The sequence below is a fragment of the Neomonachus schauinslandi genome, chromosome 8 (genome assembly GCF_002201575.2).
Source record: "Neomonachus schauinslandi chromosome 8, ASM220157v2, whole genome shotgun sequence".
Classification (NCBI taxonomy): Eukaryota; Metazoa; Chordata; class Mammalia; order Carnivora; family Phocidae; genus Neomonachus; species Neomonachus schauinslandi.
In genome coordinates, this window is record NC_058410.1 from 43,450,854 (window position 1) to 43,467,427 (window position 16,574).

Sequence of the window (16,574 nt, forward strand, 5' to 3'; positions counted from 1 at the left end):
TTAGCTAATTAGCTCAGCATCATTCTTGCATTTTAATAATGGCTATTTGATCATTCTTAGGTTCTTCAGAAACAGCTTGATGATGCCAAGGAGGGAGAGATGGCCTTGTTGAGCAAGCACAAAGAAGTGGAGAGTGAGCTAGCCGCAGCCAGAGAACATTTACAACAACAAGCTTCAGACCTTGTCCTCAAAGCTAGTATGTGCGACCACAGTTCTTGGTATATTCCTCAGCTAAAACCAACAGTAAAATGTTAATTCAAGACAAAATTTGCTTTTTCTTCTCATACTTTAAAATTATTTAGACTCTAAACATGTTAAAGGACTCTAATTTCTTCTTAATCATAAGTTAGATAAGCAAATGATAACTTATTTTTAGGAATATATATTTATAGAAAAATTAAGAGATAGCAATAAATCATTCACTAAAAGAACAATGAAGCATTCTTTCTAAAAGGTTTTTTGTTCTTTAAAAACATATGTTTAAAAAAACCCATATGGGGCGCCTGGGTGGCTCAGATGGTTAAGCGTCTGCCTTCGGCTCAGGTCATGGTCCCGGGGTCCTGGGATCGAGTCCCACATCGGGCTTCCTGCTCCTTGGGAGCCTGCTTCTCCCTCTGCCTCTCTCTCTCTTTCTGTCTCTCATGAATAAATAAATAAAATCTTTAAAAAAAAAAATTTAAAAAAATAAAATAAAATAAAATAAATTAAAAACCCCATATGTTTTAAAGTATTTAAATTATTGGAACTTTATGTGAATTACAATGTTTCATTTCATTTGGTTTATTAATAGGGGTCATTTTACACACTAAAGCTGAGTTGCCCATCCTGCTATGGCTGATGTGCTCATTTCATAGCCCATAATAGAGGAGGTGGTGACCCATGTCATATACCCAAGTGTTTATTGTGCCAGGTAAAGCCATTTGAACTCGTTCTCTGAGGATGTCATTTGATTGGCTCATCAGCGAATCCCATATAACCTCCTATAGGAGTTTTTCAACTTTAATGTGTATGAAAATCACCCCAAAGGGCTTGTGCGACCACAGGTGCTGGGTTCCTGCTTCAGAGCTTCTGAGACAGTAGGTCCGGGATGTTCTTCATTGCCAGTGAGGGCTCCAGGTCTGCTGGTCCAGAGCACATTGAGAATCACTGCCCTAACACAAGCTTTCTGAGACCCTTTTTCTCATACTCATTGTTCATCTCTCTTTCTCTCTCATCGCCCCTTCCCTTTTTTGTTGTTGTCATTTAGTTTTTCTTTGATAACCTCGCTGTCCTTATCTGTCTCTTAATCCACCTTAGTTCTTTATCACATCTCTTGTCTAAAACAATTCAGTTTCAGCCAAATAGCTGCCTGCCATATTTACTGCCTACATACAGATTTCTTTGTCTTTTATGAGAATTTGAAAAAAGAAGAGATTAGAAAAGAACAGATTACTCATTTTGGTGCCATAGTACTAGTCAGTACATCTTCTGTTTTACTCCCAACGATATTATATACATCCCTGAGGAGTTGCTTCTCCTTCAACTTGTTTAGTTGGAAATCTTAAAAAAAAAAAAAAAAAAAAAGATTCCTGGGTATTGGGGGCAACATCAGCGATATGAAAATGGAGTTCTTTTTTTTTTTAGGTTCTTTCAACTTTTTTTTTTAACCATAATGGTTTTTTTTATTTTATTATGTTAATCACCATACATTACATCATTAGTTTTTGTACATCATTAGTTTTTGATGTGTTCCATGATTCATTGTTTGTGTATAACACCCAGTGCTCCATTCAATACGTGCCCTCTTTAATACCCATCACCAGGCTAACCCATCCTCCCACCCCCTCCCCTCTAGAATCCTCAGTTTGTTTTTCAGAGTCCATAGTCTCTCATGGTTCATTTCCCCCTCCGATTTCCCCCCCTTGGGGAGGGTATGTGCTATGGTGAGCGCTGTGAAATGTGTAAGACTGTTGAATCACAGACCTGTACTTCTGGAACAAATAATACATTATATGGGAAAAATGGACTTCTTTCTAGTTTAAATTATTCTACTTGGATAAGTATTCCCATGGTATTTCTATTTTATACAGATTTCTGAAGAAATCAAAGTACTATTTGTACATGCAGACTATTTATTTCACTCAGATAGTAAGTACAACTGTGTCATTAAATATAAACTGTTTTATACCACAATGCAATAGATTTTAAAGTGAAGGTTTTCTTTTTGGGGCATAGGTCATATTGGAATGCTTCAAGCAACTCAAATGACCCAGGAGGTTACAATTAAAGATCTAGAATCAGAAAAATCAAGGGCCAATGAGAGATTATCTCAGCTTGAAGAAGAAAGAGCTTTTTTGCAAAGCAAAACTCAGAGTCTGGATGAAGAGCAGAAGCAGCAGATTTTGGAACTGGAGAAGGTAAAAAGCAGTGGAATCCCTGTCCTCTCTCCCCGCCACCAAAGAAAGGAAAAGAAAAAAAAGTTCAGTTTTCATCTTTTTCAAATTTGATTTAAAGTGTTTACTTCTTCACGGTAACAGTCTATCTCTTAATTCTAGTAAGTTTTTGTTTTTGAGGAAAAATGGTATATAGCTGTACTATCCCATATTGTGTATATGTTCAGAATATTACTAACAATTTATAATGTAGAAACTTAAGACATTTCAACCTATTTCAACCAGAAACTGAATAAACTTTTATTCCGGTGGAATGTACATTTGTGGTTAATCAAATATGTTTTTGTATTAATGAAATATATTATTGCATATACACCTAGGAAATTTCTATAAAACTAAAAAGAACAAGCATCAAGATCTGAAAATTCATACACCAACATATTGAATTTCTAGATTAAACAAATCAGACCTATTACTTGTAGAGTAACTGCTAAATATTTATTGCAATTTTTCAGATATTCACAATACTGAGTCGGAGTTTTGGATACTTCTTTTTCTTTCCCTCAAGAACCAAGCATATTCAAAACCTTGCCCCTTGCTCACCTCCCATTCACTCCTTACCCAAGTGTCGTGTGGTTTCTCTTAGCACCACTCCACAGAATCTATGTTTGTCCCAGCCTCCAGTGACATTCTGGTTGCTGGACTTGGTGAATCTTGTCCAACTGTGGTACCTAACTCCTCTCCGATTTACAGCGTCTCTGTTTTGGTGTTTCACATTCTCGCACGTTTTCCTCCTGTCTCCCCGGCCTTGAAGTCTTATTTCAGAGCTTCCTTCTTCAATCTATTCCCTATCCTTGATGCTCCCCAGCATTTTCACCTCATTCTACAGGCTCATCCATTCTAGAAGCATAAAACTTGTTCAGTGATCGCTCCCAAATCTTACTCCTTTTTTCAACCGGTAGCACTAAAGTCCATCTAGTTTGGTAATTTCAGTCATTATTGACTGTTTCCTTAACGCTTTTATCTGTTACCAAGTCCTATTGGTTTTCTACTCCCTTAATGTATGTTTTATTTCATCGTCTGTCTTCATACCCTTTCACAGATTCTAGATTTAGGTTTAGGTAATTGTGGCCTGGATTTCAGTTACAACTTCCTAAACATTCCCCCTGCCTCAGTCAACTCACCAGCCTACTGCCAACGTGATTGTTGTGAAAAATATGTCAATTATGTAATTGCAATGATTTCTCATTCCTATCATAATGAAATCCGGAGTCCTTAGCAGAAAAGACCCTTTCTCATCATTTGACTCCTACCTCCTGCTGAGCCTTATCCCTCACCACTGTCAGCCTCGTGTCTTCTGTTCTGTCCATACTGCTCAGCTGCATGGTCTTCCTGTCTTACCTGAACTTCACCACCGCAAGCTACCGCTCATCTTTCAAAATGCTGGAAATGGTTGTGAATTCAGGCTTTTGACATCAAATCTAGGTTTGAAATATTCTCATCTCTCATTTCCTGATGGGCTTGTGAGAATTAAATGCGAGAATGTGTCATCAGCAGCTCACATGTTTTTTCTTCTGGAAAGCTTTCCCTGATGTATATATGTATGTATGGGTGGGTGTGGATGTCTCTCTCTCTCTCTCTCATACACACATCCTTTCCCACCCCATCAAGGTTCTCCCTCTCTCTCTCTCTCTCTCACACACGCACACACACACACCCTTTCCCACCTGTTCCAGGTTAGACTCCTTTACCGTATACTCTTACAACACATGATGTACACTCCTTTCATAGAATTTATAAAATTATATTGCCACTGTCTTTTGCCTTTTTCCCATCATTAAACTGGGGCTGCTTAAAAGGCATATAACTGGCACTCAATAAAATTAGATTGAATAACATCATCTGAGTGGGTAAATTGGTAAGCCATTTTGTGTACAGCTTTGACATACAGGAAGCCTTTCTCGTAAGCTCACAGATGTGCTAACTTGCACTTGGTTCTAACCTAATAATATTCTACTTTATCACTTGTGTTAAAAGTATTCATTTTGCCTGTGCTACCCTGTCATTTTCTGAGAACACCAATGATGTAATCTCATGTCCAAAGTGTAAATCCCGTAGTGCTCAGTTCATTCAAGTTTATGTATTTATTGAGTATTCAAAATACTAATATCAGTAATGAAAAAAGCAGGTACAGTTATTGATCTTTATTTGCTTTAATTTTAGAAAGTAAATGAAGCAAAGAAAACTCAGCAAGAATATTATGAGATGGAGCTGAAAAACCTGCAAAATAGATTGGAAGGGGAGGTAGCTCAATTAAATGAGGCTCATTCTAAGACTTTGGAAGAATTAGCTTGGAAGCACCACATGGCAATTGAGGCTGTCCACAGTAATGCAACTAGGGATAAGAAAAAACTGCAAGTGGTGAGTACAAATTCAATGTAGCCTTGCATTGTTAAACTGGAGGGGTTTCTGTAATGATCCAGTGTGACCCATATTGTGGAGTAAATGAGTTGCTTCATTCTGATGGCTGCTCTCTCATAATCACTTTGTAAATCATGATTCAAAGAGTAACATACTTAAAAACTGTTGACAAGAGATGTAGTTTGGTAAATTGATATGAAGCATTCCTACTTTGTGTAAGCCATAGTGGAAACACTCCCTTGATCTTGAGCTGTCTCTTCATGAGACAGCATCTTAGATGTGCTCCTCAGGAAGCCTCAACTAGTTGAAGCACTTTCTCCTGTAGATGTAGAAAAAGCAAGGTGTCTGACAGATGTGGGCCCTACACTGAGCTCTTTGCTTACTAGCTGCCTAATCTTGGCTCTCAAAAGCCACACCTCAAGCTCCTCATCTGACAGAGGAAGATAAAATCCATCTTGTAATGTTCCTGTGAGGGTTAAGTGAGATAAAGTGTTGAGAACTCATACATGTCCTAGCATATAGTGATAAATAAATGTTAGTTATTGGGGCACCTGGGTGGCTCAGTCGGTTAAGTGTCTGCCTTCGGCTCAGGTCATGATCCCAGGATCCTGCGATCGAGTCCCATATCAGGCTCCCTGCTCAGTAGGGAGCCTGCTTCTCCCTCTCTCTCTGCTGCTCTCCCTGCTTGTGCTCTCTCTCTCAAATAAATAAAACCTTTAAAAAAATAAATAAATGTTAGTTATTAGTATTTCTTACTGTGTGCCAGGCACTGCAGTGATGTTTTCCTTCTGTTTTATTTAATCCTCACAACACTCGCATAGGTTTAATTGCTATACCCTTCTTCCTGAAGGAGGGTAGATGATGGGGGACGGAGAGGTTAAACACTTGCACAAACACATGCAACTAGTAAGAGTCAGTCAGGTCTTGAACTCAGGTCTCAGATATCAAATCCTAAGACATTTAACCACCACACATAGGCATGTATTCATGATGGTTGTTATATGTTTTATGTAATAGCATTTTACAGTTTACTAAGCGTTCTTGTATATTCTTTATTACTTAAGACTTGGAGATTAATGTCGTTTTATTATATAGATGGTGAAATAGGTTTAGTAAACCTAAATGATTTATTCAGTACCACTAACCTAGTAAATAGTAGAGGCTGTATCTGAATTGAGACCTTTGCCTCTATGTCTCTTCCTTTTGTGAAAACTAGTTGGAAAAAATATTCAACACCTGAACTTAATTAAAAATTCAAATAAAACTTCCAGTTAGAATGTTATTTCTATCTAAACTTACTATTTTATGTTTATGTAGCTGGAGACAAAACTTAATGACATGTTATTTCTCAAAATTGTGGTTGTTGGTTTCTCTGTGCCAGCTCACTATTCCAGAACAAATTTGTACAGCTTTAATTATGTGGTACATGTGCATGGTTACTGACTATACGTATGTGCCAAGAGCTCAGGGATTTAGAGGGAAGTATTTAGTGGTAACTGCTGCTTCAGTTAGCTCTTCCATAGCTATTTTTTGTTACTATTTTTTCATTTCTACATCCCTTATTCACCTTAGCCTTTTCCTCTCTTTTCGTAGTATTTAACTTGCAGGTGTTCTGCCTTTTGTCTCTCTTTATTCCTCTGTATTAAGTTCTAAGTACTAGAATCTTAGACTAGAATCTAAGTACTAGAACCACCCAGGTGCCCCAATAACTAACATTTATTTATCACTATATGCTAGGACATGTATGAGTTCTCAACACTTTATCTCACTTAACCCTCACAGGAACATTACAAGATGGATTTTATCTTCCTCTGTCAGATGAGGAGCTTGAGGTGTGGCTTTTGAGAGCCAAGATTAGGCAGCTAGTAAGCAAAGAGCTCAGTGTAGGGCCCACATCTGTCAGACACCTGTATTAAGTTCTAAGTCCTAGAATCAAGGCATCTTTCATCAATATCATTTTTGCCTCCTTACTTCCCTCCTAATTATCCCCCTGCCTGTTGAATTTCAATTTCTGAGCCACCTAAAAATCTGCTTTACGCTATTTACATTTCTTGCAATCTTTCTTTAAAATGTGCTTGCTATAAAACAGATGACATGAATTTCCTGTGTATGAACATAGTCAAAACTCATGATAGCTTTATCTGTACCCTTCTCTTTTCTCAAAATAACTTATCACTTGCTGCTTCATTCCTCTCTTGCCTAGCTAGCTCATGTCTGAGCCTAAGCTCAAACCACCCTCCTTTTAGAATAGTCTTTCTCCAATGTCAAATTATCTTTTTTTTTTTTAAGATTTTATTTATTTATTTGACAGAGGGAGAGAGACAGCTAGAGAGGGAACACAAGCAGGGGGAGTGGGAGAGGGAGAAGCAGGCTTCCTGATGTGGGGCTGGATCCCAGGACCCTGGGATCATGAAGTGAGCCAGAGGTGGATGCTTAATGACTGAGCCACCCAGGTGCCCCTGAAATTATCTTTTAAAGAATATTTACCGAAAGGTGACTCCTCCATTCCTTATTAGTTATCAAAAGGGATTATATTTTCTTTCATAAATCTAGTTTACCCACCGTATTTGAAAGTGAATGTATAGAGAATCCATGCAGAAAAGAGTTAACATAGCAGGACTGAAGCTGCTGTCCTTAGAAAGGGGGGGGGGGGCAAGTTTGGCCCTTGCTAGTATCTGGGAACTTGAATTTCAGGAAGGTTTCCACCGTTCCCTAATAAGAATGGCTCATGTGCCTAAAGGGTTTATGCAAACAATATGGTTTGTGCTGAACATCTGCTTTCCTTCTTGAAGTCTGGAAGTTTGGCACATGCTAGTCAGAGGGTACTACGTCATTAGCTCCCAATGAAACACGTGGGCACTGAGTCACTCATGAGTTTTCCTGGTAGACAGCATTTCACATCATTGTCACAACTTTCTGGAGAGTCCTGTGTGAGAGGACTCTTGAAAACTTATGCGTGGTTTCCTGCAGACTTCGCCCCATACACATTTTCCCTTTGCTTAGTATCCTTTTGCTGTATGATAAATTATAGCTGTGAGTACGACTAGATGCTGAATCCCGTGTGTCGTCCCAGCAAATCATCAAACCTGGACTTTGCCTTGGGAATTCCATAGAACCCTGTTTATTCTTCTTCCTACCTTACACTGTAGAAACATTGAATTGCTTGTAACATACCAGGCTCTTTGCACCGCCGTGGTTTTTGCACAGGTTTCTTCTGTCTTCTCTTTCCCTCTTTCTTCATCACCTTTTCTTACTGATGCACTCCTTCAGACTTGACTTAGGAATTGTGTTCTCTGTGCAGGTTTCCTCACCAAGCTAGAACTTATCAGTTCTCCATCCACATATCCCTGTAGTCCCTATGGTCATTTTAATTTTCATCACATATTCTTTAATTGCTTGTTGACCTTTAGCTTGTTAAGGGCAGACCCCATGTCTTACTGCCTGTGTATCCCAAGTATTATTAAGTAGCATGACAAATAGTAGGCGTTCTTCAGTAAGTATCAATTTTACTGGTATTGCTTCTTTTGATGCCTTAATTTTGTACATAGTAATTCTTGACTATGTTCCAGTGTTCCAGAACTGTTCCTGGATTTTTTTTTATGTAAATATAAAAGAATTCTGCATTCAAGAGATAGTTAGAATTTTTTCTTTATCTCCCCAAATTATCACTTATGTCATACATTTCTGTTGTTGGCTTAGCTTGATCTAGACCAAATATTCTAACCATTTAAAATAATTATTTAACCACATCCTAAGTGATTCAGAATGATAGAATCTAAGCCCGTAGGATTAATTAGACTAATAACTCCAATATTATTGTTTAAGGATAAAGCTAATTTGAAAAGCTAAGTATCAAAATATAAAACAGAATGGCCTTTTTCTTGGAGTCTTTGAAGTATATAATATTGACAGTTTTGTTAATTTTTAAAAATGTCTTTTCCTAAGGAATTGGAGGAGCAATATAAAAAGGAGAAACTAAACCTGGAAGAGGATAAAAGTCAACTTCAACAAGAGCTGGAAAACCTGAAGGAAGAGCTGGAAGACAAGCTAAATACAGCCAATCAAGAGGCAAGAATTCTTTAGGCTTGTCACCTGTGTTATGTCTTATTGGTAACATCTTATTTGGTAACGTCGTATATGTAGGTGAGCCTCACTGATGGTAAAATATCTAGAGTAAAAATAATCACACACTTTCACTGATGCTGAGTTTTTCATAATACATTGGTTATATCTCACCAGGTAAAAATTTACTACCCAAAACATCAGACCACGGTGCCTTTGTGGGGAAAAAACAAAACAAAGGATAACATCACCTTGTAAGAAGGAAAACAGAAGAGGTTATCTACCTTTTGTAAAACAGTGACTTACTCTTCTCTACACTGTATCTCTGTTTTAAAAAGGGGCGCCTGGGTCGCTCAGTCCTTAAGCGTCTGCCTTCGGCTCAGGTCCTGGGATCAAGCCCCACATCGGGCTCTCTGCTCAGCCGGGAGCTTGCTTCTCCCTCTCCCACTCCCCCTGTTTATGTTCCCTCTCTCGCTGTGTCTCTCTCTGTCAAATAAATAAATAAAATCTTAAAAATAAAAAGCGAGAGGCTTTATAAGTTCTAGAGAGTGACATCTAAAATAATTTTTAAATGCCATAAGAAAATAGTATTGTTTACCTTAGGAAAGACTAAGAATAGAGTATAATAAGAATGTCATAAATCAAGAAGTTGTGAATAAAATAAATGTAAAGACAATTTTAAAACTATAATACTGTCTGTTCTGTTCCTTTCTCTCTATTGCCCAGGTTCACCTATGCCCTAGAATAGCCTCCCTGTTATCATCTTGTCCTTCCGTTCCAGTTCATCCTTCATGTGGACAGTCTTGTCTTGTAGAGTGGTCTTCCGAAAACAAGTCTCTGTCTGGACATTTCTCATCTTGTCAGCTGTTCCTCCCTTACTAGCGTCATCTCTCTCAAGAGTCTTTAGGTCCTACTTTCTCATCACTCGGCTTCTGCTCACAGAAACCACACCAAAACATGAGTGCCCCAGGGCATGCTAATAATTTGCACTCTGTCTTCTTTAATTATCTTTAAACATTTATCCAGAGAAGGCACCAATCACCACGTTTGGGAATGACAGAATCAAGATTGTTGCAGGTCTCCCCTGCTTATCTGTAAGTAGAGCATCCTGTGAAATCTTTTGTAAGCTGAAATGGTGTAAAGCGAATAAGCAGTTACCATTAATTTATACAGAAAAAATTTTGAGCACTCTGAGACCCCAAAACTAATCTCTTTTAGGCTTTTCTGATACCTTAGGATCCATCTTGCCAACAGATGCACAGATGCTCACAGTCCAAAACTATGGTGGCATGATACTGAGATGCTGAGTGTGGTTCCAGGACAGGGACTTGGCGGGGCCGCTCTCATTGCTTGGGATGAGCGCTGCCTCTAGAAGGGCTCACTGCAAAGCAAATGCTGAACGCTCTTTTATTTTTTGCCTTTTTCTGTAAAAGCGAAAAATCTCTCCAGATTACTTTTGGTTAGCAGAAAGTACTATGGTAGGTCTTTTATGAAAGTGAAGTGGTGTAACATGAACTTTGAAAAAGCAGGGGATATACCTATATTTGTATTAGTTCAGCCTCTCTCCTCTTGTCCAAGATAATTCACTGCTCGCCCCAGGTTTGCATACCTCTCTCAGCAGAATGTGTTCCTTGTAGTTATGGTGTCCCACTCTCATTAGGAGGCAGTTTAGTGACCATCTGTGTTTCTCAGGAAGGTCCCCCAGGGTCTACTCTCAGTTTGAAATGGTTTAAGTATTTCTCCACTCTATACACTGTAATTTCACTGAGAGGAGTTCTAATAAACATGTAATTGATTTTCCTTTTAGATACATTCTCAATTATGCTTTAGCACCCTAGTGATGTTTTAGTGCCATATTAGAATTGCTCCTCAAGAATCTGCCTGGCTTATCCCTCCACATGCACCTGCCTTCAACCTGGACATCTTTTTACTTGTCCTACTTTGCTGGATAGGATCTCTAGAGATAAGCTTTCTTATTTTGTTTCCTGCTCTTAAAGTGAAGGATGTCAACATTTTACAGTTAAATATTATGCTTCTCTAAAGTTTTATTTTGTAAATGCTCTTTAACAAGTTTAGGAAATTCCCTTATAATTCAGGTTTCTTAAGTTAAAAATCACAAATTGACGTTGATTTTTCTGCATATATTGAGATCATACTTTTTTCTTTAATTTGTTAATGTGGTACCTTATATTAATTTTCTAATATTAAATCAACTTTGGATTTCTAAAGAAGGTTCTAGCTAGTCATGATAGATTATATATATCTTTTTTATATAATAACTAGATTTAGTTTCCTAATATTCATTTTGGGATTTTTGGGCCTGGGTTCAGTAAGATTGCTTTGTACCTTTCCCTTTTTGTATCATCCTTTTCTAGTTTTGGAATCAAGGTCCTACTAGCCTCACACAGTGAAAAAAGACTTATTTCCTTTTCTGTACTTTGGGAGAGTTGTGTGAGATTGACATGGTTTTTTAACCTTAACTGCATCATGATTAAAAATTGTGGTTTGTATGAAAACAATTTTTGAAACTTAAGTCTAGTGTGACACATGAAAGAAATGTAATACTCTGGGTGTGTCCAGTTGTTCAGTGTAGTCTTGTATGCCGGTGAAATCAAAATTTTAAGTTATTTTCTTCAAATATTCTGTATTCTTTTTGACTTTTATCTTTTTGATTCATCATTTACTAAAAACTGATTCTGTCATGGTGGATTTGTTTATTTCTTCTTACATTCTGTCAATTTTTGCTTTGAATATTTAGAAGCTTTGTATGTGCATACAAATATAAAACTGTTTAGCCACGTAGTGAATCATACCTTTTCGTTTAGTCTGTTTTGTTTGATATTGTATAACCAGCTCTCTTTTAGTTTGATATGACTGGTATATCTTTTTCCATCTGCTGACCTTTCGTTGTTCTGCAACCTTATGTTTGGCCTCTTGCCACACACATGTAGCTGCTTTTTATCTAGTCTGAAGGTTTTACTATTTATTTATTTATTTATTTTTTGAGAGAGAGAGAGTGTGCAAGTGAGAGGAGGAGCAGAGAGGGAAGAGAGGGTCAGGGAGAGAATCTTCAGCAGACTCTGCACCAAGCGCAGAGCCCCTGAGATCATGATCTGTTTCAAAACCAAGAGTCGGACACCCAACTGATTGAGCCACCCAGGCGCACTTTAAGTTTTTACCTTTTAAATTGAGTTTATTCCATTTATATTTATTGGGTGGAAAGTAGGTATATCTATGGAAAGACAGGAGGAAAGAATTAGGGCGCACTTCATAAAGACTAAAGTGCTTGTTTTAGAAAAAAAGAATGTAGTATCTTCATAAGATGGATCTTGATATTCTTACAAATGATAAAAACCAAAAACATAAATAGGTCAACTGTGGATTTCAGTGATGAATTCATGAATGCCAGAATCATATTAGGATATTAAGGGAAGCTAATGAATCTAAAATCTCAGGTGGAGGATAATCCTGTTATCCCATCAATTGTTATTTGGGATCACCTTTTGAGGACAAAATACTAGGCTGAATGGTCAATAAATCTAACTATTACGGTCTTTTTAAATGTTTTTATAACATTTAAGTTGTAGATTTTCTTCCGGATGTAAGTTTTTTAAGCGTATATATAGTTCAGTGTTTTGTTAAAAATCATTTGGATTTATTATAAAATGTTATATCACAGTTGATACACTGCCTGACACATAGTAGGAGATCATTATTTGTGAATGAAATATTTGTCGAATGAGTAAAACTCATTGTAAACTAAGTCAACTTAGTTATGGGTCAGGAGTCCAAGTATAGGTTGGCTGGGTCCTCTGCTCAGGATCTCACAAGGTTGAAATCAAAGGGACAGCCACACTGCAGTCCCATGTGAGGCACAGGGTCCTTTTTCAATTAATTTCTTTTTGGCTGTATGACTTACGTCCCCATTTTCTTGCTAGCCTTGAAAGAGTAAACTGCTATGTTAAGAGAGGAGGCAGCCAGGTTGCAAGGGCTTGAGGGGGGTTTTAGAAGTTGAGAGCAGTTTCTGGCCTGTAATAGCTAGCAAGAAAACCTCTGTGGCTTCGAACTACTCTGACTTCTAAGGCTCACCTGATTATGTCAGGCCCAACTAGAATAGTCTCTCTTTTGATGACCTTAAAGTCAATTTAAGGATCTTAATTATATCTGCAAGATACCTTTTGCTAAATAACATAATACAGTTATGGGAGTGATATCCCATTATTTATGCATAGGTTCTGGGGAAAGTGAGAGTCAGAGAGGGGTCATGTTAGAATTCAGCCTCCTGCAACACACAAATAACTCATATCTCTGGCTCCTGGAGTGGGTACACTAGCATTTAGGTAATAGAGGACAAACAGGCTATTTATTCCTATGATTTAGAGAACAAGGATTGAGTTTCTTCCTTTTTTTTTTTTTTTTTTTTTAAGTGGTGGGGAGGGATAGAGGTAGAGGGGGAGAGAGAGAGAATCTTAAGCCAGGCACCCAGCACAGAGCCCAACATGGGGCTCAATCTAATGACCCTGAGACTGACCTAAGCCAAAATCAAGAGTTGGACACTTAACCGACTGAGCCACCCAGACACCCCAAGGATTGAGTTTCTAAACTCTGTTCTGGAATAGCTATAATATATACCATTCAGAGACACTGATTGATAGGTGCTAAAATTTTGAGTAGTGCTCTTTATGAACTTAAGCAGTTTTACCAAAAGAAAAAAAAAGTAAGAACCTGAGGAATGTTTTCAGAATTTCAGATTTTCTAATGGTATGTAATATGTATATGTGCATTTTAATATGGTTACAATCTATATTCACAAATGCTTTGTGTACTTGATTTATAAAACTTTAGTCCATATAAATATTTCCACTTAATTTTGTCTACATGTTAGTCATTTAAAATATTCATATAGTGTTCCATTATATATCTTTACCATAGTTGTTTAAACATTTTCTTTGTTGAACATTTAATGTTTTAAATATTTTATTATAAATAGTAATAATTTTAAGGAGTTGCCCCCTCTTACTTGAGTGGGGAGGATGTCATGCAAGGCCAGGGCCAGAATAGCAAAATTGGGTTGTCCTAAGGGCAGTTCCGTGTCCTTATCAGTGACCAACCAAGGCATATTTCAGCCATGAGCCCTGAGACCCTGAGGAGCATGGGGTATTAGAGAGGACTTCTCTCAGCCCTGTTTATCAGGGTCTTATTTTTACTGGTAAGTCGATATATGATCTTTTATTAATACTTTTGTTCATTTTTAAAAATTATTTCCTTTTTGTCTAGCTCTTGCCCTAAATGAAATTACTGGGCCAAAGAGTAGGAATGATGTTATAGGTCTCATATCTTATTACTAAATTGGTCTCCAGAAAAGTTGGAACTAGAGTCCAGTAACATCAGTAATATTTGCATATCTTTTATGATTTAGGAAACATTTATTGACTGCATGGTATCTTCTAGGTGGTAGGGATACTTTGACAAAATGTCAAGCAACTCATAGCTTCAAGTGGCTGTTACGACTGGTGATAAATACAATGTATTTTTAAATTCCAGAGGAGGGAGTGATTCTCTACCAGAAGCATTCATAAAAGCTCTGGAGAATGTGATATTGGAGAATTTTTAAATGTGGTATGGGAGGTGGCCTTTGAAAGGTAAATGTAAATTTGCAGATGTACGAATGATGAAAGACAGTATGGGTACAAGGAATAGTGTAAGTATGGTCATGTAGGTACTCAAGTTAAAATGCCTTGGTGAACCATAGAAAGTTCAGTGTCATTACACCATAGTCTCTCAACCCCAGCACTACTGATTGGACAGATAATTCTTTAGGATGTTTAGTAGTATCCCTGGTCTCTACATACTCGATACTAGTAGTGTGTGCCACAACCTTTCCCCTTCCTTGTAACAACCAGACAGTCCTTGGGGGCAGAATTGACTGTGGTTGAGAATTAGTGTACTTGACGACATGGCACTTGTCAAGAACTGTGATCGAAAGGGAAGCTGAAGCTAAACTATGAGTGACTCTTGCACTGTAGCAAAGACTTCAGAATTTATCCTGATGATCGAGTGCTAGCAGCAGCCCAGCAGCTGGCTCTCTCAGATGGTCCCAGGAAAAGAATTCTGGTGGCAGTAGGAGGATGAGTTGTATGGGGAGGGGACTGGTAATTAGACTTGGGTAGATGACTTAAGATGCTATAGTCTGGGCAAGAGTTGATTAGCTTCTTGACTAGGAAAGCAAAACCTGGGAGTGGAGATTATTAAGAAATAAAATTTACAGGACTTGATGTGGTAAGTGGTAGAAAAAGACTCAGGTGTCTAGCTCAGGTGTTTGGAGAGGTAATTATGCCACTCTGGGAAGCTGGGTATTACAGGAGGACAGATACATAGGAATGGCAAGACACTGAGTTGTTTGGACCTGAGGGGATTGTAAGACATCTAGGCTGGAACTAAGTAGAGAGTTCAGGCTTAGAGCTAAAGATTAGGCAGTCCCTGAAGCCATTAACACCGACAAGCTCACCAGAAGATTGCTGGTAACAAAGAGGAGCACCAGTAGCACCAGGACTGAGTTAACAGAGCCAGGGCAAGAGGTGGAGAAGGAGAAATCAGAAGCATGAGAATGAGAACTAATGGGAATGAGAAAAACATGAAAACAGATACTTGCAAGAGTTGGAAGTGCCTAGTGCCTCACACTGTCACACAATGATTAGAAGCCGAAGTGTGAGACCTGGAAAGGTCATGCCATCAAGGGTTCTCTGAGGACCTTCCTACAACGTCAGTGGAAAAGTAGGACAGAAGTTAGATTTAATAGGTTTAATCTGAAACTGTTCTTTTAAGACCATATAAATGGAAGAAGAGAGAAAAATGAAGTTCTTCTTCAACCTCATACCAGAGATGTTCTAGATGGGCTAAGGTTGAAATGTAATATCGTATCATGAATATAAATAAAATATGAAAATGCAAGTGGCAAACCTTAGGACAAGGAAGGCCTTTCGACACATGATGGCAATGTTAGGAATTAAAAACACAATATTTGTACAGTTAAAGCTACAATTTTTGTATATCGAGATACACCATAAGTAAAATTATGAGAGAGGAAAGATTAGGGAGGAGTGGAATAAGTGATTGGCAAAGAGTATGAGTAACAAAATTCATGTCTTTAACACCTTAAAGATGTATACAAAACATTAAAAAATACAGCTACCCTAATTTTTTTAAAGAGCTAAAGGAGAACATGAAAAAAAAATAATTTTAACCGCTACAATTTAAAAACTGGAAATGAAACTAATGAGATGCTATTCCCATTACCATAAAATTAACAATGATAAAAATTGAGACCATGAAGTGTTGATAAGGGTAAAGAAATAAACACAAAAAGCTGCTGATGGGAATATAAAATCGTGTAATTTTCCTGGAAAGAATTTAGCACTATTAAAAGCCTTAAAGATAGGCATGCCCTTTGACTCCTGCATTTCAGTGTATTTAACAGAAGCAAATAATTAAATATTATTGACAAAATTTCAGCACTGTTTATAGAAGAAATTTAGAAACGAGAACAAGTCTGACAAATATTGCAAAATGGTGGTGATTAACAGGGGTTTGCCACAAGAATGAACTGAGGAAAGGTTCTTCAAAGGCCCTGAGGCACAAGAATTTTCTAGGAATTGAAGGATGTCAGTGTGGGTGGAATTGTGATTGCAACTATCATAATAATTCATATTTATTTAGTTC

General features: G+C 37.7%; 1 protein-coding gene across 1 annotated transcript in view; it reads left to right on the forward strand.

The window, feature by feature from the left end:
• The window catches only part of FAM184A (family with sequence similarity 184 member A), a 111,696-nt gene that overhangs the window by 45,998 nt on the left and 49,124 nt on the right, over nucleotides 1-16,574 (forward strand). Inside the window, exons 3-6 of the mRNA XM_021693463.1 lie at nucleotides 61-196; nucleotides 2,215-2,396; nucleotides 4,596-4,793; nucleotides 8,739-8,861. Of these exons, the coding sequence (XP_021549138.1) occupies nucleotides 61-196; nucleotides 2,215-2,396; nucleotides 4,596-4,793; nucleotides 8,739-8,861 (639 nt within the window). The remainder of the gene's footprint in view (nucleotides 1-60; nucleotides 197-2,214; nucleotides 2,397-4,595; nucleotides 4,794-8,738; nucleotides 8,862-16,574) is intronic.